A 27,850-nucleotide genomic window follows, 5' to 3' on the forward strand; every position below is an offset into this window, starting at 1 on the left:
CGCAGCGCGGCAGGCGATTGGATGAGGCCGTGTGTGCGTGGTGACGCGCGTCGCGGCGGTGCGGGTCCCGATTGCTGCAGCCGCTTGTCAGTGTGACGAAGATTGGCACCCAGGTAAGCGCTGTCACTCAAACCTGCTCCCAGCCAGCCAGCCATCCATCACGGCGCGCCCGCCGCCGCTGTCGGCCGTCTTGGCTCCGCCGCGCAAACAGGCCCGGGGATGTGGGGCAGAGTGGGGGGAGGCGAGCCCGCCATACGGAATAGCGGGGCGGGGGCATCCGCACCGTAACCTACCCGGAGGGGGGGGTTAGGGGCGTCGGCAGGCAGGCGCGAGGAAAGGGAGGGGAGGGGGGAGTGAGGAAATTTCTGGAACAGCCGCCGACTGGCCGTTGGCTTTTGTAGGAGGCGGCGCGTGCGCGCGCGCGCTCACTCCATGGAAGGGGAAGGTGTCGCGCGCCTCAGGGGGTGGAGTAGGTATGGGGGGGGAGGGAAAGGGCAACAGCTGTTTGTGGCGCGAGGCGGCGCGGAGGGCGGTATTTAAAAGGGGGCCATTTTCGGGGACATTCCTGCGCTGTGGACTCGGAAGCGGCGGGGAGAGCCGGGGGGGGGGGTTGTGGCAGCTGCTTGGTGGTCGCTCCGCGCGTCCGTTTGCTTCCTCGAGTGCGGTTCGGGCTCCCTCCCCGTGAGGGAAGAGCCTTTCTTCGTCGTTTCAAACAACCCTCCTTTTCCTCACCTCACAAACCGGGGCGGAGGGGTGCGGGCGGGTACGCAACGTTGTTAAGTGTTGGGAAAATCCATGGGAATTGTCGTTATGTGTAACCCGGTTGTTGCTAATAAACGTGAGGCGTTTTGCCGCCTCCTGGTTTCTGAGCGTTTCTTTTTTCCCAGATATTTGCTTAGTGACCTGCCTTCAGTCCTAATGAAAGCCAGGAATATGTATTTCACATAAAAAAATAGTGGTGGAGACGTAAATACACCCATACACGATAGAAAGGACTAAAACAACAGATCATCCACCTGTCCCCTGAGTAAATGTTAGCAGTTTTTTACTTGGCTATATATGGGAGAAGATATGTTTGGAACTGGCATTGAAAGTGCAAGTGCCACCTTCTGACAGAACTGGGAAAGTATGACATTTTCCTTGATGCAAGTACCACTTTTTAAAAAAAAAAAGTGTGTGTGATCATATTCTCCAGGCTCAGCTTGATTATGATGTTGGTAAACATCATGAGGTGCCAGTTCACTATTCTTGCACTAGGTCATTGCCTATAACCCTGTTCAGGTTCCAGTGTTCAAATGCATTAATCAAGAAACCAAGAAATAAAATGATTTGAATTTTAAATGGTAACTGCTGTCTTTTAAAAACACATTGAAGAAAAAATTGCTTCAGAGCTTCCCTTGGGCATCCCTTCAATTCATTTTTGAAAACCAGGAAAAGCAGTATATGTAACACAACAGTGCTGGGATTTAAGAAAAGCACCAAATTTTAAAGGATATGTGCTGGTTTGCAGGCACTCAAATTCAGAGGCTAGGAGAAATCGCCTCACCAAGCTGATGATCTGCAACTGACTGTTGCCCTTGTCTACAATTCTTACTAGTTTTGTGGTATAAGTGGAAGTATGCATGTTTTGTGCTAAACCATCATACAAGAGTTCTGTATATAAATAAATGTATATTCTGTACCAAAAAGGGCTGATCTCTTGACATGTATAAATCAAACAAATGTAACAGATGTGCATGGATTTGCTAATTTTGCATAATTTTCTTGGTCACTTTGGGGAGAGCGTGGTAGATACATTAAGAAAGCCATTTGAAATGCACTCCAGCAATCTTGTTCAGCTGTTCCATCAATGTCAGCAAGAATTGTCTATATACTTTCAAGCCTATCTTTGCAAACCTAACAGAAATGTCATATTTTTAAGAGAAACTAAGATTCTCAGGATATTTAATTCTGGTCTTGTGAGTCGCATTACAAAAATATGTGCAGAGCCCTGACTATAAGTTTAATAAGTAAACATTGACATTTGGTCATGACTCACATGAATAAAGAGAATAAAGTCCCTCTCAAGGACACTAGATTCTGAAAGATTGGTATGCAAAACTAGCTCAGATTTGCATATAAATTGAGCCATGTGAAATACTTGCAAAATATGCTCCTGTACGGGGGATTGAGACTGGTGTTGCTATTGCCAGTATGCACATAACCTTAGTAGCTGGTAATCAGTTGAGGCTGGTATAGAACTGTGACCTTATCTAAAGAGGTCAGAACTTGACTCACTGTCCATGTTCTTGTTACCACCCAGTACAGATTATGTTAATGGACTTTATGCTACATGAGGCAGCATTTGAAGATGATTTAGAAACTTCAGCAGTGCAAAATATGGCTACCCTGTTACTAGTTGGGACTAGGAGGTCAGAACAGATTGCACCAAATTTGTACCACTTACCTTGGTTGCCAGTGTGTTATCTTGAAAAAAAGCTTAAAAAAATGTGGGCTGGATGTGGTAACTGTTGGGTGAATTTGTAGTTGATTGACCAAATCCAAAGAGTGCTCACTAATGATTCCTCTTCAGGGGAAAAAAAAGGGACAAGGGAGGGGCCACAGGGTTCTCCCTAGGTCCATTGTTCAACATCTTTATAAAAGACTTGGATGAAGGTGTTGAAGGGATGCTCATCAAATTTGCAGATGACACCAAACTGGGAGGGGTAGCCAATACAGCTGAATATAGAATCTGGATTCATGATTATTTTAACAGATTGAAGAACTGGGCCCAAACTAAAAGAATGAATTTCATTAGGGACAAATGTAAGGTTCTACACTTAGGTAGATCTCAGATAAGATGTGAGAACACGCTGAATTTAAGCATATTGGAGGAAAATAAATGGGATTCCCTCCATAACGGTGAGTGAATACTTAGGTAGGAAGAACCAGCTGCACAAATATAAGATGGAGGCCACCTGGATTACCAAGTAATATATGTGAAAAGGCTCTAGGTTTACCAATAATATAACTGAAAAGGCTCAGTAGACCATAAACTTAACATGAGTCAACAGTGTTACGTAGTAGCAAAGAAAGTAAATGCTGTTGTAGGCTGCATCAACAGAAGGATAGTGTCCAGATCAAGGGAAGTAATAGTCCTGACCACACCTGGAGTACTGTGTCAAGTTCTGGGCAGCACAATTTAAGAAAGATATTTACAAGATGGAATGTGTGCAGAGGAGGGTAACCAACATGATAAAAGGGTCTGGAAACCAAGCCTTATGAGAAACAGTTGAGGGAATTGGATATGTTTAGCTTGGTAAAGAGAAGATTGAGAGGAATCACAGAATTGTGGAGTTGGAGATACGATAGCCATCTTCAATAATAATAATCTTGTACCCCACCTATTCGACTGGGTTGCCCTAACTACTCCAACATAATATATAGAAAGGGCTATCACATGGAAGATGGAGCAAGCTTGTTTTCTGCTGCTCTGCAGGCTAGGCCCTGAACCAATGCATTCGTGTTATAAGAAAGGATATTCCAACTAAACACCAGTTATAACTTTCTGACAGAGCTATTTGACAGTGGAGTAGACTCTCACAAGAGGTGGTGGACTCTTCTTCCTTGGAGGTTTTCAAGCATTTTTCACATGTGATTTAGTTGAGATTCCTGCATTGCAGGGAGTTGGACTAGATGGCCCTCAGGGTCCCTTCCAACTCTATAATTCTTTGATTCTATGAAGCATGCTAGCCTGCCCACGCAAGGAAATCCAAATTAAAGGGCCTACTCAGGTACTCACCACCCAAAACCAACCAGGCTGATAAAAAGTCTAAGAAGGCAGACTCTATCCCTTATGTCATTTAAATAGGTCTTGAAGACATTTTTTCTGTGTCTTTTAATGACACAGAGTGGGTTATACTGGTAAATGCAGTTTTAACACAGGTCTCACTGAGCTTTATTGTTTTATCACTGTTGGAGTTTTTTTCCCTTTAGTATTTAAAATTTGCTATTTTAAATAGTGTATATGCTGTATTTCAAGTTTGTATTTTTAGATGTGAGCTCCTCTGTGGAGCATGTTTTCAAAATGTGGATTATAAATCCTTTGAGTGAATAAATATGCTGTTGACTTTCCACTGTATTGGTCTATCCCAGGCCGGAGGTAGTGCAGTGTTGCTTCTTCCATCCTTAGGATACCAGTGCAATAGCCCAGTGGAAATACTGCTTGTGTGCTTGCTGCATGGAAAACATTTCTTGATTTTAGTGTGCAACTGTGTATAATTGTACCTTTAAGTTCCGATGAATTCAGACTTGCAAGATTAGGTCTTATAAAGAAGTAATTTTAATTTGGGTTGCTACTGTTTTGTTCAGCAAGCATATGTAGATGGCTAAGCTGAATGCCAATTATGATATCTGAAATTATTCAGCAATGATGTGTGCACAGCTTGATTCCCATATCTAAATTTCTACACTCTGCTATTATTGATCTCTTCATTCAAGATTTGTGGTCAGATTGCAGGTGCCCAAGCCACTGTGTCACTCACAGGAGAGACGCGTGGCTTGGGTACGCTGCAGGCCCCATGTTAAGTGCTGCCCCTGCAGTGTGGCGCCCAATGCTCCCCTAGCTACGCCTCTGCATAGTGAAAGGAGAGTACATACACATCCAACATCACAAAAAACTCACATTTGGGGTTCTAATAATTTGTGTTATTGTAAGGCTGTCATTGTGCAGCCCCATTTGGAGGATTACTAGTACTGCATTACAATCCTGGATTTGCATGCAGAATGAGGTGGGGAGCAAAAAAGAAGGCAGTTTGCACAATAGCAGTCACCATGACAGAAAGGGGTGAAGGTGAAAATGGAGGTGCAATGGGGGTTGTAAAAAAACAAGGGAGTGAGAGGTATGGTAAAGCTGCTGAAGATTAAAGCAGGGGCATGAAAGGGTTTGAAGAAAAGAAGGGGGTGGTAGCTTCATGATGGGATGCAAGGTAAAAGTGTATGGGAAGAGGAAGATGCAGGAGTTACCATGGTGGTGGTTTGTGTGCAAGAGGGTGCACAAAGGCAGTGGGGAGATGAAGGTGAAAATGGGTGCAAAAGGGAACCTCAGAAGTGAAGGGGAAAGTGGCTTCAGAAATGGGTGTGGGAAGGTGGAAAGTGATCATAGTAATTGCATGGGGTAGGAAGGGGGTGCTCTAAGGGCAAGTGGAGTGAGCAGAGGTGCAACCCCTAGTGAAATATAAAGCGGCAAAATGCTTAACAGTTTTTCTAAAGTGCATTTTGCAGGTCATATATCCTAGAGACGACCCCACTGAAAAGTCAAATCTATTATAAGATAAGTCTCATTGGATAATGTTAAGGGGCAAAATGCTTAGTAGTAAGGAGTTGCTCAAGTTCCTAATTTAGTGTTTGAATGCCATAGTATTGTGTTGTTTTGTGCAATCAGCTTTTTACTGTGGAAATCATTTTGGTGTGAACATGTCTATTTGCTATCAAGGTAAGAGACTCATCAGAAAAGAACTCCAAGTGAATAGAAAATTAGGAAAAAATATAATTATGAAACCAGTTTAATGTATCAGTTGAGACTTCAGTTACTTGTAGTAAATTGTGATTGAAGTACCATAACTCTTATAAATATGAAATCAGTTACCCAGTCCTTCCTGGCAAATTAAAAAACAGCTCGTTAGCTGAGGAAATTCCTCACCCTAGAACCAGCCCAGGGGTTTTAATCTCTTACGGTCAGTGCTTTTTTTCTAAAAAAATGTTTAGGGGTGCTCGCATTTTCCTACTCATTGAAATACTGCCTCTCAATGAGGCCAAACTTAGATTCACAAAATGTTTAGGGGTATGTGTACCCCGGCGTCCCGCCATAAAAAAAGCATTGCTTATGGTAGCCAGCAACTTTTTGAAATTACCATTTGAAATTGTACACTAAGGATTGCAAGATTTCTTCCAAAGTTGTCCCCAGGGTAGACTGCCGAAAATAGAGGAGCTGCTAACAAAATAGATTGCAATTCCTTTGGGAATCTCTTCTCTCATGATCTTACGTGTCTCCATTACATTCTCTAATCCAGTATGAGGTAGTAAATGAAAGGCTACTTCCTGAGAACTTAGGCATGTATATATATTTTTAAACAGAGCCCTATCTGTCCCAAAATTGATTTGTTTGAAGTACATTTCCAGAACAAAACTTAAAACTGGGGCATTTGCTTCACATATCTTTCTGGTTAATGAGCTAACAGCATGAATAAGATATGTGTAAAACCAGTAGACACAGTAGCTCTGATGGCTACTTTCTATCGCTAAAGTTTGAGAACTTTCAGGACCATGCTTGGTCAACAGGTTGAGAAACAAGCTCATGAGAGCCACAGATTATATTTTGCACGTTGATGGATACAGATGAAAGCAGCCTGATAGCAATGGTGCTGGACAATGAAGCTTCCTGGTGTATGAAAAGCTTGAGAGCCTCTGTTGCAAGAGCTGTTTGTTGTTGACAACCTGTATTTTATGTAGATTGTTTCCATATGACTTTCTTGTGGCTCTTTGTGGCTCCAAATTTGACAACATTCTGCTTGTTGCCCACTCCTATCCCCATTGAATGTGTGTGTGCAGGGTGGGGAGTGAGTTTTCAAAGGAATGATAAGTTTTTGCTTGCTTTCTATGCTATTTTGCTTGCCTAGGGAAGAAAAATGGAGGCTTCTCTGCTTGTTGCTGAAAATGCATATGAAAATAAGCAAAGGAAGATAAACCTGACCATCAGAAATTCTTCAGGTGAAACTTCTCCCAGCATAGTTGCAGTTAGTAATTTGGGAACAAATTATGCTCTTCTAATGTAAAAAGTCTCCATGTTGCGTCTCCTGCATGTTTTCTGCAGTATCTGATGCATCATGTGAGTGATCTTCGCATTTTTAGTGCACAGATTATATATCTTCACAATGTATATCCTCAAGGGCTGTGTATGCCTGCATCTGTGTGCTGATTCACACATTTAAACTGGCTGCTTATTTCATTCATAGGGACTTTGTGAACCAGATTGTACACCAAGCTTTACAATGTACACAGATATAATATGTAGCAGGAGAAAAAGTGTCCCTGTAGTAGGAGAAACGACTGGTGCCAGGCTGTATTTTTGTGCAGCCCAGTTTACACAGGTTGTGCTGCATCAACTTTCCCAAACCTGTTCCTGCAACATGCTTTAGACCAGGCATCCCCAAACTTGGCCCTCCAGCTGTTTTGGGACTACAATTCCCATCATCCATGACCACTGGTCCTGTTGGCTAGGGACGATGGGAATTGCAGTCCTAAAACAGTTGGAGGGCTGAGTCTGGAGATGCCTGCTTTAGACTCTTAACACCCATCCATCATCCCTCACCACTGGTCATGATGGCTGGGACTGATAGCAGTTGTACTCCAAAACATTGTAGGGCATCACATTAGGGAAAGTTGCTTGACATGTGTATGAAAGAAAAGAAGCAGCTCACTATACCAAATTCCTAATGGGGCCTAGTAATATCATCCACAATGATGATGTGGAGGAGTCTATCCCTTTTGGGATTTCTGGCTTGCTGAACTCAATGCTTTCTTTGGCATACAAAGAGACACCACCTCTGTGTAGCATATACACAAGAGGAAAACTATATGTGTTCTATATGAGAAATGCCAGGCGTTTTTAGTTGCTATTCCTTGTTGCAGCCACCGAAAAATATATGTGTCCTATGTGAGAGATTCCATTTATTTTTAAAATTATCATAATTGTTCCTTAGTGCAGCTACTAGATGATTTTCAACTTTCTTTATAACCTCCAAATGTAAAAAGAGATCTAACTTCAGGGTATGTGCCATCTGGTCTTGTGACTACGACCAGTATCAAATATTCCTTACGAGGGAATATTATGAAAAACAAAAATTTTCACAGTGGGTTTGCATTGTTCATTGTCCTGCATTCTTTTGTCGTATATCCCTTTCGACACTTTTATATTTGCTAGTGAAACCACTATATGGTATTCATATATAAAATTTTGGTCATTTATTTTGTGCCACTAACTTGTGATTTTAGTTGCGTGTTTGTTGTGCAACTCTTTATTGTAATAAAGAGCAAGATCAAGTGGCCAACCATATTGCATTTATCACCTTTTCTGGCAAATATGATTTAATAGTCACCTTGGCTGCTTTTGTCAAAAAGGGTTTGAGAACATTCCTGAGATCTTGTAGGTTGGTATAGCAAATACATGTGATTGCACTCTCAATCCCCTCTGCCCCTATTCTGCTGCTGCATATACAGATGTCAGTTATGTAATTTGTATTTGATAACATCCTGTAAAAATACTAACCTTTTTGGATTTCCCCCCTAAGGTATGATGATTTGACTTTATAAGAACCCTAAGTAACCATGATGGCAACGCAGACATTAAGTATAGACAACTATCAAGATGGGCAACAAGTAAGAACATTTTTAAATAAAAAATGAAAATGTGAAGTGCACCATAGTAGGTAAAAAGAATATGTTAAATAATTATGGTGTCCAAGACATAAAACTACTTCTGTCCGATCTATATTACTTTTCATCTGCTGTTATTTCAATATGGTACCTAAGTCATGCCACTGGCTTGCCCTTTGCCCATTTTCTAGTGCTCTTTAGCTGTTTCCTAGAAAGGTAGGAAACAACGGAATTTTCAGAAGCAAAAATTATTTAGGATTGATTCCTTTATATTATTATTATTATTATTATTACATTTATCAGTCGCTTTATACAATCAAAATTCTTGAAGTGACTTGCCAAGGTAAAATGCATGAAAGCAGTTCAAAACCAGAAGAAATATAAAACTATGAACAATACAAAGCATACATAAATTGCTTATCTAGCATTATATTAATAAGGACAAGTCCTACCTACCCCACTCAAAGCTAAGCATCACCATAGGAGGTAATATTAATTAACCAAAGATCCGGATAAAGAAAAAGGACTTAGCATGGTGCCTAAAGATTAATGAGAAAGACTCTAGGCATCTGTTCCTGGGGAGAGCATACCACAGAGCATGCGAGAATAGGCCCAGCACAGCCTATTATGACTGAGACAATGCCCCAGGGAGTCGGACAAAGATAGCTCCCATCACTTGTTACCTGATGCTTTTAACCGGCAGTGCTGGGATCTTCTGCATGCGGTGCATGTGTTCAGCCACTAAGCTTCTGCTCTAAACTTGCTGAACCAGGTTTTATTTTGTTTTGTCATTTAGCCCCTCTCTCTCGCACACGTATACACAAATATTATTTTGTGAAATATTGCCTAAACGTTGCTATCAAACTTGAACTTCTTTAGCTGCTTGGGTTGTCAACCATATAATGTTGTACTTAACTATGTGGTATTTTGACTGTTAGCAATTATTTTGTTGAATAAATAAGGGGTGGGGGTGGGGAGAAGTGTCTAGGCACCTGATGAGGTTATGTTGTCTTTTTTTACTTTAAGGAAAATATCACAGCATGTGGCCATAAACAAATTTCTAGGTGATTCTTGAGAGGCTTTTTTTCTGTATACAGTACTTCTGATTTTACAGAGGAAGTGACTATTGTACTGTTCCTTGAAATTTGTAAACTAATTACAATGCAATCATGTATATTATATATGTTCAGTTGTAAGTCCTGTTGAGGTAAGAGTGCATAGGATTCCATCCTCAGTTTACTTTTGATTTTATATATGCTTGGGTTTGTTCAGCAACTCCAGAAAAAGCACCCAAATAGCTCCTTCTTGCATTCGTTTGGCATTGCTCTTAATGGTTTCACGACTTACTTAGCTATCTCTTAATTTTTCAAATCGTTCAGCTCGTTACAAGATGGGTAATAGCATTTAAACATAATGTTCACTTTGTTCAAATTGTGAAGCAGTAGTCCTATCCAGGTCTTCCACAGCAGTACAAGGGCATTGTGCAGAGCTGCAGCTAGGAGTTACTAGTATCTCCCCAGATTTCACGGACAGAAGGAAATATTGTGACCATAGTCCTACAGTTAGATTGTTTTATTGCCCTTACTAATTAGTCTAATTCATAATAAACTGCAACATCCTATCAAAAAGTAGATATACCGTATTTTTCGCCCTATAGGACGCACTTTTCACCCTCCAAAAATGAAGGGGAAATGTGGGTGCGTCCTATGGGGCGAATGCAGGCTTTCGCTGAAGCCTGGAGAGCGAGAGTGGTAGGTGCGCACCGACCCCTCTTGCTCTCCAGGCTTCGCGGACCTCTCGGCAAGCAGCAGGAACGCTCCCGCTGCTTAGGGAGAGTTGCTTGCATCCCGAAGCCTGCGCGCGCTGAGATCAGCGCGTCCAGGCTTCGCGGATCTCTCCTCAAGCAGCAGGAACGCTCCCGCGGCTTGGGGAGAGTTGCCGGCATCCCGAAGCCTGCGCGTCCAGGCTTCGCGGATCTCTCCTCAAGCAGCGGGAACGCTCCCGCTGCTTGGGGAGAGTTGCTGGCATCCCGAAGCCTGCGCGCTGATCTCAGCGCGTTCAGGCTTCGCGGACCTCTTCTCAAGCAGCGGGCGCCACCGCTGGGCTCCCACGGCTTGCAGAGAGCTGCCTGTTTGGGGGCTGGGGTCGGGGGAAGCTCGGGCTGCCCCAGCCCCGCGCCTGGGGGGGAAATAATTTTTTCCCCTTTATTTCCCCCCCAAAAAAACTAGGTGCGTCTTATGGGACGGTGCGTCCTATAGGGCGAAAAATACGGTATTAGATCTTTCTCGTATTTTTTCCACAAACTATTTAACATATATACAAAAGTCCTTATTTATATTCAGTACAGAACAAACAGTGAAACATTTAATTTTTAATATTGAAACACCTAAAAATAAAGCTATAAGCTTTTCATACAATAATTGTGAAATGGTCCCTCCTTTGCAATATCTCTGAAGAATTATATGCACTCCAGTGCCCAAAATAAAGCCTGAAATCTTAAACATTCTTAATTAGAAATGAGCTCTATTGAGTTTTCAAGTAAATGTGTAGCATACAGAATTATTTTTAATCATAATTTCTGTTTGCAAATGACACTTTGCCTATTGCAGATGTTTTCAAGGTCTGCTTTCTTAAAGTGATTTTTGTTGAAGCAGTGTATGTGTAGCTTTATCCAAAAATAGCTGGCTTATGAAACGCAGGATTCTGTAACAGACAATTGACTAAAAGAAACCTACTAATGGAAGTCAAACTTGTAGTGACCTTTCCACTATCTTCCTGCCTCCAAATGTTGCAAGGATTAAATGAGTTGTTTGTTAAATGCTTGTTCTTTTTGTGTGGTTGCCAAGTCATACCAACCTTCTGGCAACTTACTAGGCCTTTGGCTTTCTCTTTGCTTAGAAAATGAACCATTTAGTTGTGAATCTATGCTGTTGGCAATATAAAGCATCTTTCTTTTCCAGCAGATGCAAGTAGTAACAGAATTAAAAACTGAGCAGGATCCAAACTGCTTGGAAGCAGATGCAGGAGGATTGAGTCCTTCCCCGGTAGAGTCCCAGACTCCGATGGATGCAGATAAGCAGGCTATTTACAGGTAGCAGTATTCACAAGATGAGCTGTTTCTAGCAGTAAAATTCTCTTTGGTCATGGGTGGTTCTCAAATCATGGGGTGGTGCTTGTGTGTGCAGGAGACATGGAACATGTGGAAGGGGGCACACACTGTTCTAGACATGATAAGATCTTGAGGCTGATGCATCTTTCCCCCCTCACCAGCCAAGTCATGGGTGGGAGTGGGGTTCTCTAGAATATCCTCATTAGATTTGTAGGGGCAACTGCTCCCCCATTCATTGACTTGGGAAAAGGTGCTACTTTGAACTAATGCTGTTTTCCTATTTGTGGTTTTAGGAGGTGTCAAATATAACTTGTTCAGTTTTCCCTTCCTAATACCAGTATTGAATTAGTGCCTAGACCAAAGTTTGTTCCACATATCAGTGCAGCTGGGGAGGTTGGGGGACTCAGAAAGTAGAATAAGCTTAGAAGAGGAGGCCTAAGCTTAAATCAGCCAGTGTATTGTAATTTGTCAAGAAGTTCATACATTTGGGGTTTTCTAATTACTGTGAGATGGTTAATACATGTTTTCATGCTTAAGACTGAAATCTATACATTTACAAGAGACTAAGCCCTATTGAGGACAGAAGGCTTGTGCAGTAAGTTCTGCTGACTTCTGTTGGCGTTGAACATACTTAAGTGTTCAGGATTGTGACCTGCGTCTCAGGGCAAAGCTTTTTATTGTCTTTGTATTTAGTTATATATATTTGTCTAAACTTGCTTTCTGTTAGAGCTACATCGTTACAATCTAAGAAAATAAAGAATGGCATCCCTACTAGATTATTTTTTATTTTAAAACATACAATTGTATTAAATTTCAGGCTTTTTAGGGTCTTTATTTGAGCAAAGCTTAATAAAAATGTAAGTGAGACCCAATAGTACAAGCTACCCATCAGTATCATTTACATCAAACTGTGGGATGACATTGATATTTAAATGATTCTATAATTAGCAGTATTTGATCCATGCTAAAAAGAAGAGCAAATAAGGGAGATCACAGTATATTCAGTTCTGATCCTAGCATAGTAATTTCTAATGTAACTTTATTACATTAAATGTAATACTAATGTAATAATCTAAAATAATAGGATTGTATGTATGCAATGTCCAGATTGCTCAGAATTTTTCATCAAACTAACTTGCACATAGATATTTCCACAAACCTACAATTTGCTTGTCTTTTTATTCCTAGACATCCACTGTTCCCCTTATTAGCACTATTATTTGAAAAATGTGAACAATCCACACAAGGCTCAGAAGGCACAACGTCTGCAAGTTTTGATGTAGATATTGAAAACTTTGTTAGGAAGCAGGAGAAGGAAGGAAAACCATTTTTTTGTGAAGATCCGGAAACAGATAATCTAGTAAGTAAAAACATTTTAGATAAGATTTCAATTTATTTATAAAATCTTTATATTTGAAAAAAGTAAATTGATACTGAGAAAACTGAATTGTGAAATGTCAACTTAAAGAAGTTGAAATTTACAGCCCTTGGTAGCAGCAGACATTCCCTGTCAGTATTACTGACAGAAGCTCCTCCATCACATAGCAAATTATCAACTTGGCTAGCTTCTTTTTTTAGATAGTTGTTTGTTTGTAGTTAATCTGTCTGCTTCATGAGACTCTTTTGACATATCAATATGTTTTCCAGTGAGTCAGATGTTCTTATTTGTAGGGTTTTGGTTGTTTGCATTTAATTTGCTGTCCTCCTCCACTACTTCCTCAATTCTTTCCATTCTCCTCCTCTCTCCCCATCCACCCAGCTGGGATTTGTGGTTTACATCTCAACAAACCATTTGATTTAATATGGTTGCTTGAAAGAACCCTGATTGGCTCTTTGCTGTGCATGTAGTTCCTTAAGTGGAAACTTCATGATATTTTGTGCTTGCTGATTCTGGCAATTGAGGTGCTGCCTGAATATTGAGCTTATCTCCAGAGGCTCTTCTCCTGGTGCCACTGCCTTCTGATATGGGGCAGGTAGTGACCAGGCAAAGAACCCATTCAGAGATGCAGTCTGCTTATTGAACTCTCTCCTTTGTGTGAACATCCATTTGTGGAATATGGCTTATACCAGGGGTGTAGGAAGTGGGGGTGCGGGGGAGGGTGCGAACCACCCTGGGTGTCATCCCTGAGGGGGTGATAAAATGGCACACCACGGGGGAGGGCACTTACCACAGGGCCTGGCCTGCAGTGCGCCCAGGCCACGCGTCTCTCCTGGAAGTGACGTGGTGGCTCTGGGCTGCGCATTGCCTGAAATGGCAGCGTGGGACTTGCGCCCGCCAGGCAGACTCCGTGGGCAGCTCACTGTGCCTCCCCCCTGGGCAGATCGCCACCCAGCGCCCCTGGGTGGATCACCTCGCTCCCGCCGCTCCGAGTGCCGGAGCAGCTAGCTACGCCCCTGGCTTCTACTTTCCTCTATCCTTCCACACAGCCTCAAAATCCGCTCAAGATTCTTGGGGTGCGTGGGCAGCTGCAGTGGATAAAGATGAGAAACCAGAAGTCCTGTTGTGCAAGTGGATTTTCATTGTGCTCTTTGTGATTCCTTTTTACTCAGAGCTTTTATTCTTTTATGCCTTTTCTGCTTTTAGTGTTGATTACTCCTGATTATTTCCCACTTTTTCGTCTGCCACTGATTGTAGATTGCATCATCTTGTAATTTTATGTTTTAATTATTGTATTTTTATTCCGTAAGTGTAAGCCACTCTGAGGCTGCATTTTCTTAACAAGTAAAATAAATTGAGTGGTTGGCTTTGTGCCAAATGCACATCTGATTGTACTTGAGTTGACACTTGAAGATAATGCATATTGCTATTTCTGATCAGCTCAACTACTTATCATAAGGAAGTTGGGTATGTGAAAATCTCTCCATGTTGTTCATTTGAAACTTGTAGCCTTGTTCAAGAAGAAAAATGGAAAAGGTGGGCTAAATAGGAGGGCTGCATCATACATGATAATCTGCACAAATCAGATCTGTGTAGAAAAATGCATTTATATAGCCTATACATGCTGTGGGCAGTCCCCAGCTTTGTGCAAGCAATTAACAGTGTACATAGTTTCCTACATTGAGACAATATCTGGGTAGGAGAAAGCAACAATAATTATAAACCGCCCTGTTGAAAATAAGCAAAAAAGTAGCTCAAACATATATTGAACAACTTAGCACACTGTAAATGACATATGCAAATGTTTGTTTTCATTGGTTTTTTACTTGTCTCTGAATTCTTTCTCTTTTCCCTCTTTTAGATGGTAAAGGCAATTCAGGTTCTACGAATTCATCTGCTTGAGCTAGAAAAAGTTAATGAGCTCTGTAAGGATTTCTGTAGTCGCTATATTGCCTGTCTGAAAACGAAAATGAACAGTGAAACTCTGCTAAGTGGAGAATCTGGGAGTCCTTATTCACCTGTACAACCCCAGGTACCTTTCATGCTAACTGAAATATATTTTCTTTATTTGATTTATAATCTACATTATCCCAAAGACTCAGGATAGGTAAGATTAGTTTTTAAAACAAACAAAGAGCAGATAAAATATAAATTACTATGTTAATATTGGTTGAATTTGTAAACCATGCAATTTACAAATAGATGATCTGTGACTGGCAAGCTAGCAGTTTTTAAGGTTTTGTGATATTGTTAAGATTATAAGATCTCCCTTTTTCTTAGTAGTCACGTACATGGAAATGTAATTCTTAAAGAATGATCATAATCTATCAACTCTTTGTCTGCAGTCCAGCAACTTTAAACATGATAGAGATAGCTTGGATTTGCTGGAGCAGCTGTCTTCATGGAAAGAGTCACCAGAAAATGTGAGCAGTAGAGCAAAAATGACACGATTATCATTGCACCTCTTTGGCACTACCTCCTTAGCCTAATTTGGGGGTTGGCTTTGTTCATCTCATTGTAGATAATGGCCCCATCCCAGCAAGTGGTGATTTGTATGTAGAAATAGGGTTCTGTGATTGCTCTCTCATCACATACACAAGGCTTCAGGACATAAAATAAAGCTCCTCACATCCCACAGCCTGCATTCCATGCACATAAGGGCCCAAAAGCTGTGTTATACGAATTCAGATCTCTTGGACTCAGAATTGTTTGCTCTGTTTGGCAGAGTCTGTTATAAGGCCTCAGGTACCTGATACTTTATATCCTTTCATGGAGATACCAGACTTTAAGCCTGGAACCATTTGGAAAATATTTACTCTACCACCGAGCTATGGGCCCTCCTATACATAACACCTATAATGAAAAATGTGTCCATGCAGGCACTCTGTTTTGTTTAATTTATTGGAAAGTGTAAAAAATCAACTGCTACACAGAAGTATTATATTTTTTTAAATTGAATTGCTAGTAACTGGAGGAACAGAAGTTGGTAGATAATTTCGTATCTTGCTCATTCCCTATCTTTTCCTTGAACATAAGTCAAAATGCCATCAGAATTGCTATAATTTCAGAGCACACCTCTCAAAACTTTAGCATATGGCTACATTCACCATTCATACCATGAGAGCTCTCCTCCTAGAAGCCAGTCAGACAACATCTGCTCACAAGTTCCATGGCATAAATTAAGTTTACCACGATTAGTATTGAGATACTGGTGTATGTTTTTGAACTTCTTCATTGTGTTTCATTACATCCATCATGCCAGCCCCATGTCAATGTACTAATTGTAAATTGCATTGTCATCTAGACTTACCTGTAGATTTGGCTGATACCTCAATAAATCAGATAAATTTTAAGTTGGCAAAAGATCCAAAAAGTTCAAATTTTAAGTGCTTGAAACTTTACATTTCCTGTGGAAAACAATGAACTATTGACCATGTTTAATTGTGAGGATTCATGCATTTTTCTAGCATCAACTTTAGAAGGGCTAGAATTTCATCCCCAACAATACAGTGTTATATATATTCTGACTGTACATGTGGTTGCCATATTTTTTTACTTATAACACAATTCTAAACAAGTCTATTCTGAAGTCCCAATGAGTTCAGTAAGATGTACTTCCAGGTAATAGGGTTGCAGCCATAAGCATATTTGCATAACCTTTTTTTAAAGAAACGTTGGGATATTCTAAATTGTTGTAGAATAACAATTCCTAAGTATGTAGTGCATTGACTAAAATTTATCAATTGTCTCTTTTACAAGCACTTTGATTACAGTAGCATGTGACTAGCCTAATATTAAACGGGATAAGCACTGTCAGCTGGGTTACTTCTGATCCAGAATTTGCATATATGTTCTATATTCTGATAGGTGGTTCAATGTGGAGAAGAAAACCCACACTTGGAAAACCAAATATAAATGCAACATACTGTCAAACTGAAATATCTAGGTTATTTACCACCTCCTTTCATTGAATTTCCTTCTCATACTAGTTTCATCACTGTTTTTGATCATACTGGTTGGTAGTGATGACATCATCATTATCCTCATCGGGTTTATGTTTTGAACATCTCATATTTGGTACAGTACCATTTCAACTTAAAGTGACAGGAGCATCCTTTGTTATAAGTTCATGTAATTTTTGTTGTTTACTATTTCTAGCCAATTCAAAGTGCCATCACAGGTACGCTCAGTCCCCAGGGGATTATGGTACCTGCATCAGCCTTGCAGCAGGGAAATGTAACTATGGCAACCGTTGCAGGTAGGAAGCACTGAATAAAAATGCAAACACTGCACTCATCGTAGATGTAGTTTGTGTCTGTTAAGTGACTAAGAAAAGGAATTCTTGAGATTTTTTGATTACTATGTTTATATGCCGCCTTTCTGCCTGTGCAGTCAAGGTCATTTACAATTTAAAATAATGGCATATAAGCAGGTTGGCATGGTATAAAAAATGGGATGGGGAGGATGGGGAAGTATGAGGAAAATGAGAACATTCAGTACAAATGCATACAAAATAACTGATAAAATGACCAGGTTGACTGAAGCAGACAGTTATGGGAGGGAGGGAGCCAAGCCAATGAAATGGGCCATGTTTATAGCTCTCCTATTGAAGTAGCCATGTGGAATGTTTGTTTTATTAAGTTTTTTGTATCCTCATTTTTTATTTTTCTGTTGTGAATAGCCCTGGGATCTTTGGATGAAGGGCAGTATGCAAATTTAATAAATAATAATAGTAATGGCTGCTGATGAAAACATTATTATTTTATATTATTCAAATACAAATTATTATGCAACCAGCTGGCCTAGCATTTTCACAATAATGGCTGTATGGAAAGGTGAATCAGATGCAATTGTCTATTCTTCTTTTTTTAAAAAATACAACAAGCTTATGTAAAATTATAGTGAAGTTTTAAAGTAAGTTTTGTGTGTTGTGTAAATAGTTTATTGTTTTCTTTGTTTAATGACATCTATATAAAAATGTTTGCTGTAGTGTAATATTGCTATAATATTCTTTTAAGGTGGTACGGTGTATCAGCCAGTGACTGTGGTCACACCTCAAGGTCAAGTAGTGACACAAGCTTTGTCACCTGGAACCATCAGGATCCAGAATTCACAGGTTTGTTTTATATTATAAGCATTTTTTAGTGAAATGTTTAAAAAACATGGTAATATTATGGTGTGTTAGTAACTGCCTGCTACTTCTGAATCTCTGTTCAGCTCCAGTTACAATTAAACCAAGATTTAAGCATCTTGCATCAAGATGACGGGTCATCAAAAAATAAAAGAGGAGTTCTTCCAAAGCATGCTACAAATGTGATGAGGTCTTGGCTTTTTCAGCACATAGGGGTAAGGTTGATCACAGTGATTTGGGAATCACTACTATTCTGATAATTTCTGCTGGTATCTGCATGAGGGGAAAATGTTTTGGCAAAATCTGAAGCTTTTAACTACCTACTCAGAATATATTAACTTGGTATATTAGAGTTGAATCAGGCACAAATTCAGTGGATGTCTATTATATAACCTTGTGATCTTAAATTTTAGAGATATTTTTGGTTTTATTACATCATGCTGAGGATTTTTTTTAATCCTGTGCTCCCTTGAACAGTAGTCCTTTGAGGGATATATTTATATCTCTGTTAATCTGAACCAGTTCCTAGGGGGCTAGAATGCAGTAGCATGTTTCTTTGTGCAGATTGACGTATTAAATGCACTCCATACTCTCAAAAGGGGCCTTGTTAGCTTAGGGTCACACATGTTTCCTGTAATACCTACATGCATAGTATGTTACGTTATGATCTGAAAGGTCAGACAAAAGTTTTTACAGGTTTTCTTCTTAATTCACATGTTATATGTACTTTTGTAAAGAATTCAGTCCCTTTGGCTGTATGTTTTTGGAGGTGGGGGAGGAACGCTCAACAGGAATGCTCCACAGTCCATGTACTTGTGATCAAATTTATTATACTCAGCCCCCTCAAATTGTACTGTTTGGGCAGCAGTATTTTCAGCTCTAGCAAATAGAGCAATATATGTAACAAGCTACCAGTGCTGGTGGCTTCATCCAAAGGTATTAAAATAACTTGAACTTTCTGCATGGCTAAATGTAATATGTGATCCAGTATTCCCTTTTGAATGACACGGGTGGTGCTGTGGGTTAAACCACAGAGCCTAGGACTTGCCGATCAGAAGGTTGGCGGTTTGAATCCCTGCGACAGGGTGAGCTCCTGTTGCTTGGTCCCTGCTCCCGCCAACCTAGCAGTTCGAAAGTACGTCAAAGTGCAAGTAGATAAATAGGTACCACTCTGGCAGGAAGGTAAACGGCGTTTCTGTGTGATGTTCTGGTTCGCCAGAAGCGGCTTAGTCATGCTGGCCACATGACCCAGAAGCTGTACGCCGGCTCCCTCAGCCAATAAAGCGAGATGAGCACCGCAACCCCAGAGTCGGCCACGACTGGACTTAATGGTCAGGGGTCCCTTTATCTTATTCCCTTTTGAACTGTACTGCATAACATCTTATGAAACTACAAGGAGACAAAAATGGGTTTGTATTAATTCTTAACAGTTCCTGATAAATTACTAGAATTACTATACTAAGTACATTATAGATAGTACTAGAAATAGCTATGTTTCTCTTGTAGGTTTTTAACTGGTAATGCTTTTATTTAACTCCACACGGTATTTTATCCCTACCATATGACACAATGTGATAAATCCAGCTTTATCACATGCTGTGTTCCCCAAGGATCATGCCATCTAGCAAGGACAGCTGGGAGAATAACCCCCTCCCCCACATGGACATTTAAGGATAAAGTTATATTGTTAATTCTTTTTAAAAAATAATGTAGTGGTTAGCCTGGTTATCATTTGAAGGTTGATGTTGAAGTCCTTTCTGGCTTTCTTTTAGGTTTCATGACTTCACTGGATATTAGAATTGCACAGAGCTAGGTTAAAGATGTTCTGAAGCTAGCACTTGCCTTCTTTTTTTCCTGGGAGGGAATTTTTTTATTGCACCCATTTAAATAATAAATGCTTGACAGTTTACTATCTACTTCTTCTGTTACTAAGCATTTTAATAATCTCAGTTTATATTTCACCCAATTACTAATTGTCTTATCAGTTATGCCTAAACTGGGCCAGTAACTGTCAATCAATCAGGGATATCAGCAAAGATTGGTCTGCCAGCTATTATGCTGAAAAGATAGGGAATTTAAATTTTCTGTGAGAATTCTGGAAAAAAAATACATTCATTACATCTGGGGGAAACTGGCTAGTTCATTTTATGATTTCATAAAAGTTAATATAGCAACAAAAAATTGAGACTAAAGGGTTTTTTAAAAAGTACAGAGGAAAAAGAGTATGGAGATCCCTGCAGGTGACAGAATCCTTGAAGTTATTGTAGATTTCCTTTCCCTTGCAGTCTTTTTCAATTCCTTACCTGTGAATAATTTTTTTCTGGGAACTAGCGCCAGAGACTATAGAAATTGGAGTACTAGGGATGAGAATGCGTTGGTTTTTGTAATAGCAGTGAGTATTTTAAGTTCACAGAAGTAGGAGTCTAAATAATAATGTTCCTTTCATTATTAGATGATTATCTGTAATCTGTAATCATTATCTGTAATCGGTGTCATAAAATCAACATATTACATAAAACAATGAAAATTTCAATCTACACATATGAAATCATTGTGACGTGTGTTGTCAAAAATTAGTTTATCAGGTCAGAAATTATCTAATTAGCATAGAATTAATCCCACACTAAATTGTATTAATTTTGCTTTATGGTTGCAGATTTTTGTATTGTGCTTATTGCATATCTTTAGCAAGTTCTTACAACTTTTCCATCCCCCTTCCTGTCTGTAGCATCCATATCCAACAGAGGATGAGAAAAAACAGATAGCAGCACAAACCAATCTAACATTACTTCAGGTTAACAACTGGTAAGATACAACGAATATGCCACTTTTTTGTGTTACAAAATTCACCTATGTTGAAAAGTGACATAGAAATATACAGCATTTTCCTTTGGGCTGCTATGTAAAGCTAAAACTGGACGGGATTGATGTAGGGCAGAGGTGGTCTTGGGCCAGATCCTTACTGGAATCATCCTTGACAAGTGAGTAAGCCACATGATTGACAGGTGTGTTGTCCTGCCCAGCTGTGAGAATACCTTGTGCAGGATTTGCATTTTGGTACCACTTTATCAGGCTCACGTTCTGTGCTTTGGGAAGATCTGAACAAAGGGCTGGCAAAGTGATTGTTTCCCCACTCCTCTCCTTTGACAGGACAGGAGTAACAAGGAGCTCCTGGACCAAGCAGAATCACCCTCCCTTCACTTTGACTAATGTTGTGTGGAGGCAGGCGATTCTGCTAAGCACTGAATTTCAGTATGCCAGAAAGCTCCCTGCAGGGAACTCTCTACCACACCCAAAGGCAGCAGAATCATACTCCCTTTGTATCAGCCAAGTGTGTGTGTGATCCTGCTTAGCACTGGGCTTTGGTATAGAGAGTCTGATTTTACGGATGTCTTCATAAGATTCATTTTTGGTCATTTTAGGTTTATCAATGCTAGAAGACGAATTCTTCAGCCAATGTTGGACTCCAGCTGTTCTGAAACTCCAAAAACAAAGAAGAAAACAGCGCAAAACCGACCAGTTCAAAGGTTCTGGCCAGACTCCATTGCATCAGGAGTAGCTCAGCATCAATCAAATGAACTTACAATGTCAGATGGTGAGCAGATTCCTCAGCTACTTTATTTACTCTTTGGATGTTTTAGAGACAAACTGGATGTTTTAGAGACTCTCCTGAGCCTGTCAATTTCGCAAACAGTTTGTATGAATGAAAGGGATGCAATCTCTCTAGTAAAAATAATCCCTTGACGTAAATGGATTTCAGAGAATTCTAACCCCCAGCTGCTGCTCACACTGTTGAAGGCAGACCAGTTCGGGGCCAGTTTCTTCTTCTGCCGTGCCAGCTCCAGGCTGGTGCAGCAGGGGGTGGGTCTGAATTGGGCCTCTTTTCTGGCAGTTGGCCTGCTGAGGATCCATCAGATTCATCCCCAGCCCTGCTTCAGCACTGGAGCACCCTGTTTGGAGGTCTACACTAGTTACCACCAGTGGGAATACTGCTGGAGGTAACTGCCCAGTCAGCTGTGCTTTCAGCATAGGCATCTGCAGCCAGTGGAGCCCACCAGAGCCAAGTAGAGGGACACCTCTACCCAGTTGTAGCTCCCTCCATCAGCACTGATCAGGCAATTAGGAACATGCCCTTAGCATAGCAGCAGTTCTTCATGGATCATATGATTCATGTGCCAAATTGGATTATTTCTCCCTCCTATGTTCTGGCACCATTCATATAAACAGAGCTCTGTAATGGCTCATTGTGGTTAAACATTCCTGTGTCTTGTACACACTTTCAGCCTCACACATGTTTATTCAGAAGCAAGTTCCACTTTGTTCACTGGGGCTTTTTCCTCAAGTAATTGTATATAGAATTGTAGCCTTAAAAATTAACAGCTTTGGGATTGCTTTTCATTGGCAGCCCGATTTTAAAAGCACAAACCCACTGTTTCTTAAGATAAATGAGAAACGTGTTCCAAAATGTTCAAAACTCAGAAATCTCACTAGACTAAAACTGACATCTCTTGTATGGAAATTACTTGTATGAAGAAAGATATTTCAAATAGCTTATTCAACTTTCATTCACTTTTAATTTTTAGATCTTTGGCTTTCATTAATAGGTTTTTCAGAGTAAGAACTGTGGATTTTGTAAAAGAATTGAATTGTTGTTCCAACTGGACCCTTGTTTTTCCTCCCCATTCTCAGGAGCCGTTGTAACAATTACAGCCCCAGTCAACATGAATGTAGACAGTCTGCAATCTCTTTCGTCTGATGGTACTACTTTGGCTGTTCAACAAGTCATGATGGCAGGGCAAAGTGAGGATGAATCTGTGGACAGCACTGAAGATGACGGAGCAGACCTCTCAACCACAAACATCAGTGGGCTGGTCTTGGATAACAGTGATTCTCTGCAATAGGAAGCAAGAGAATCTGGCCTAAATATATAGGAGAAACAATAGACTGACTGACTTTTTATAGTTTGCACAGCAAACATTTTACACAAGTTTTATTTCTAATATGTTTTATATGTAGATATAGAAGAGTGCACTTTTTGTATTTCATAGTCGGCTTAAAGAGTGTCTTTACAGGTGCAGCAACTTCTTTCAAATGTGTTGTTTTTGGTTTTGGTTTTGAAATTCTAGTAATTTAAGAGAGAGAGAGAGAAAACATAATCACCCCATTATTTTCTCAGGGTAATTTTTTCACTCACAAAATTGATCCCAGATTCCCCTAATAAGGGAATGGGGGGGGTCATGGGACTGCAGTCCTGGGGGAAAGATGATGGATGCCTCGCGGGTGAGTTAACTTTACATTAGCATGGGTTTAAATATATACCCATCACACAATCATCATCTTACTCAATGGTTGCTGTTGTCTATCATCTCTGCTGCAGTTTTGTGACATATGAAATTGCCCTGGTGGGAGAATTTGAAAGTACTTCAGTCTCCTGGAGAGTTATGCAATTAGTCCTGTCATTTTAAGATTACTCTAGGTGGTTTAACAATGTAAATGTAAAGCATGTCAGACTAGTGTTTGGGATTTGTTTATGAAGTTAGCCATGTAGATTTGAAAGATGCTTCTGCACCTTAAAAAAAAAACCTGCCAGTCTGAAATGGGCAACAAAACACATAAAAGAAAGTGGAAACGTGTGAGTCAGTAACGAATGTATGGCATTTAAAATGAACTTAATTTCTCATTTAGTTGTTCGGTGGAAACCGTAGATTCCCCCTGTACCTTTGGATTTTGTCACTGACACAGCTGCTACTTGTCGTTTTATCCACCAGCCCTGTGGCATGCTGGAATCCTACTTGAAATATGTGGGGTTGCGATAGCGGGGAGGGCAACAAAGGAACTGGAATGGGCAAAAGAAACAGTGAGTGTCCCAATTCAGTGGTAGATTTAATGGTACAAGGGGGATTTCTGGATTGCAACTTAGCAGCTCTACTCATAGCTAGTGAGTCTGTTCATAATTTGCTATAAAACACTTATTTTTACCTTATCAGGTTATCGGAGTAAAATATTTTTATAAATTCTCTAAGAATTGGGATGATGACTGTATTGAGCATGAGAAAAATGTTTAGTACTCCTATTTGGAAGGTTATGAAAACAGTCCAAATTGAATAAACATGCCTATGTCATATTCTATGGATCTCTGCTATCCCATAGTGGTACAGCCTATTGTGGCATAAAGTGGTGATGTGAGAAGGACCCAGTCCCTAATGGGGTCTTGGTTATTGTTAAGCATTGATTTGTGTTCCGTATAAACTAATGTTACATTTCAGTCTATATCGAAACCTGTTTCTCAAGTGATTTGATAAATCGGTATGCATAGGGAGTAAAAACCCAAAATCTTGCCTTATAATCAAGATAAAATCTATAGCAGTACACACTTCGTACCTGTTGACAGAACATGGATATTAATAATAATAATAATAATAAATTTTATTTATATCCCGCCCTCCCCAGCCGAAGCCGGGCTCAGGGCGGCTAACAACAATAAAAATAGTTCAACATTCTAAAACATTCATTATAACATTAATTAAATCAAATTAAAATCAAATTAATGGCAACCATCAAGCAAATTTTTGTGCAGATTGCCAGAGGAGGGGGTCAGGCTGCGCCCTGACAAAAGGCCTGGTGGAACAGCTCTGTCTTGCAGGCCCTGCGGAAGGCCCTGAACTGCGATACATCTGTCTTGCAGATGTCTTGCAGCTCTGTCTTGCAGGCCCTGTCTTGCAGGCCCTGAACTGCGATACATCTTTCCCCCACACTATTGCCACTTCTCAATTGTTTTTATAGCCAAAGTATGTGATAAGGTTAAGATAAAAATGAATTTCTCAAGCACAACCATACTTGCACAATCTCAACAATGCTTCACCATACTAACTATACCATTCAGCACTCAAAAATAGTGATGATAAATTAGCCTTCACCATAAATGTCATTAGCTCCCCACCCCATACCTCTTGAATTTGTTTATAGTCTTGTGTGTAGTGCCGTTGACACTACCGGGAGTTGGTATTTTCCCATTGCTTGCTTTAGATAATAGGCCCTGGGGGCTTGGTTAGCTATTTGGAGGAACTGGGTGGCGTTATCTGCACCAACAAAATCCAGATTTATCTCTAGCTGAATGTGATAAATTAACTTGGTTGGAAGTCCTGATTCTACGAAGCCTTCAAAGAATTTGTTTCCCTGGGGTTTTGGGGTGGGCTTTAAAAAGAGTTGGTACCTCTCCACTAGCCCTGTTTTCCTGTATAGTCTGAAGTTGGGAAGAACAAATCACATTTTTATTCTGTTACCTGTAGGCTATATCAGACCCAATCCAAATGTTATGGTGACAGCATGGCTCTATCTACTTGATAGAGGTTCTTTTACGATCCATAATCAATTTCCCACAAACATGGCCTGGGTGAGTAATGTCTCTACGCCATCATTATTTGCCTGTCCAGGTAGCTTAGCACTGGTATAGACAGCACAAGATCTGAGATGTTATGTTAACCAGCCCCTACTATACAGAAGTGTTGTTTTTTTCATTGACAACCACACTACTACAATGCTCAAATAGACCCACTTTACAGAGTACATGTCTTATTTTTATCTCATATTCCATAGGTACTCTCCTGATCACCAGATAAGCAAGGCAGCAGACAGAGGTTGACAAGAGTGCTGTGATCTCCATAGCCTCACAAGGGGAGGAAAAAGACAGCTTTAGAAAGCTACGAATACAAAGCAAGGAGACAGCCGAGAGATGACAACCTTAGATCAAGAATGTACTGAAACACTTTGCATAAAGCCTAGATAGACACCACACTCACTTTTACAGTTGTGTGAAAGTTGGGTTAACCCATAATTTCTCTTTCATGCTTTTTGAAATTTTCTGAACAGTGTTAAGATGTGGAAAAATGTTTACAAGGGGTTTGTTTGGGGAAACATTAGTATAATGTAGCAAGTTTATATAGGAATAATACCAGGCCTCATTAAAACCACAACATTTAAACACCACCACTGAAAGAACTAATGAAATGCAACAAACATTTGTGCATCTGAACGTACCATAGCTCAATGGTAGTCTGTTCATTGTGTTTTATTGGCTTTAAAATAGTTACCTAGGATAGCACCCTTTCTTGACTTTTTTCAGTAGCACTTCATACAACCCCCCTTTTTTCTTATACAAAAACATTTCCCTGTTTTAGCTGCATATTTCCACACTCTCTGATATTAGAAAGTGTTAGCAAGAGATAGACCCAAAGCAACATTTTCTTTTCATTTGTAAAACGCCTAGACTCGAAATGCTTGTGATGTAATTCAGAGCAAAAGCAGGCTTTCTGAAAGTAAAGGGGATTTGGGGCAAAGGCATGTCGAATGGAGTACCCAAGACATATTTGCAAGTGGTAGATTGTGGCCATTTTAAGTAAAAGACAGAGGGCAGTTGCAGCTCACATTTGGATCTGCTCTCACCCTTTTGGGTCCCCCCCCCCAGTTTGGGCTGTAGGGATTAAAACCACTGTGATGGACTACCTGCATGCAAACAGTTTACTGTGCAAAGTATTTTCCACATGACATGAGTTTATATTGGCCACTGTATGCCCTTTTAAAATACAAATCAGCCAAATGCTGTTGAATTTCAAAGAGAGGCCTCCCCTGTATGCAGGGTTATTTAACAAAAGGAAACCAAACCATTCTTCATTTATTTCATAGCCTCTGAAGTATATATTTTAATGTTAAATTCATTTGCACATGTCTGTTCTCACAGCCATGGTTAACAGATCTAGAAATGTCAAAATTGGAGCATGCCAGCCTGTAACTAATATGCTGTGACTTCTGTGAAGACAAAACAACCCCACATTAAGCAAATCATCAGTATCTTTGGGATGGATATTAGTTTGATGGTTCTGGGTTTGGACTCCAACTTTCTGCTGAGTTCTGGACATGGGTCTTCTACCCTTCAGCACAAGCAAATTCTTGATATACCTGAAACTGGGAGGTGGCAAATGCTCTGCCTTTCTTTGCTGAGTTGTGTTTTTGTTTAGTTTCATTGCAGTTGGTTGGAACAGTTATAACAGCACTGAGCTAGAAATTGCAGCTCTGCCCAGATACCTTGAAACTTTCTCTTATCCACAGAAATGTTTGGAAAAGCATTGCTGGACTTAAGAAGAATTTAAACTCTTCAAAACTTGATATCCAAATATGTGCGAGCTAAGTAATCATTTTCAATCATCGCATTAGATGAATGAGTTTATTTTGATGTGTCTTATAATGGTGCTATTATTTATGACTGGTGTATGTATTGGCATCCTTCTCCTGAGATGGTAAACTGATCCACCAAAACAGAATGGTATTCTAGTTTTACTCAAAGTCGAACTTTATGAAATAAATGGACCTACCTTAGTCATCATGTCCTTACCTTCAACAGGTCTCCTCTGAGTAAAGCTCAGTTGAATGCCACACACGGTTAAGAAAAATAAACTCTGCAGTAGGTGTCCAGAACTAGCTGTATGCTTGCTATGCCATTAATGTGCAAAAAACAGGGCAGAAGACTTGAGCTGTGTTTTTGGGATAGCACTGTAGCCCGGCCATGTATGGTCAAAAGGACATGTTTTAAAAATTCTTGTAGTACAAGAGAAAGGTACAAAAGATGTTTTGGGATTTCCAGTTCAACTGTAGGAAAGTTAGTATCACTTTAATGAGGTAGTATCTCTACAAGGAACCCAGAAGTGGACCACTAATCCAGGATTCATGATGAGATTCAGGCTGCATCAGCCAATCATGGTGTGTTCAATTACATGCATCACATTTGGTAGAAATGTGCTAAGCATCCATTTCTCAATACTTAATG

General features: G+C 40.1%; 1 protein-coding gene across 4 annotated transcripts; it reads left to right on the forward strand.

Annotated features, from left to right (window-relative positions):
- The first annotated feature begins 11 nt into the window (after positions 1-11).
- On the forward strand, positions 12-24,154 carry PKNOX1 (PBX/knotted 1 homeobox 1). 4 transcript variants are annotated; one of them, XM_082219868.1, is made up of 12 exons: positions 12-113; positions 8,328-8,415; positions 11,373-11,503; positions 12,710-12,881; positions 14,761-14,931; positions 15,245-15,322; positions 17,058-17,157; positions 17,918-18,015; positions 18,117-18,245; positions 20,759-20,835; positions 21,453-21,625; positions 22,720-24,154. In XM_082219868.1, exons 2-12 carry the CDS (start codon positions 8,365-8,367, stop codon positions 22,929-22,931), a joined length of 1,392 nt encoding a protein of 463 aa, XP_082075994.1. In that variant the 5' UTR covers positions 12-113; positions 8,328-8,364; the 3' UTR covers positions 22,932-24,154. The 4 variants fall into 4 exon arrangements, with proteins under 4 accessions (XP_082075994.1, XP_082075993.1, XP_082075996.1 ...); XM_082219867.1 differs by lacking the exon at positions 12-113 and adding an exon at positions 587-6,747; XM_082219870.1 differs by lacking the exons at positions 12-113; positions 15,245-15,322 and adding an exon at positions 590-6,747 and having other exon boundaries at positions 11,376-11,503.
- Positions 24,155-27,850: the final 3,696 nt, after the last annotated feature.

This window comes from Podarcis vaucheri (genome assembly GCF_965113315.1).
Source record: "Podarcis vaucheri genome assembly, chromosome: 4".
Classification (NCBI taxonomy): Eukaryota; Metazoa; Chordata; class Lepidosauria; order Squamata; family Lacertidae; genus Podarcis; species Podarcis vaucheri.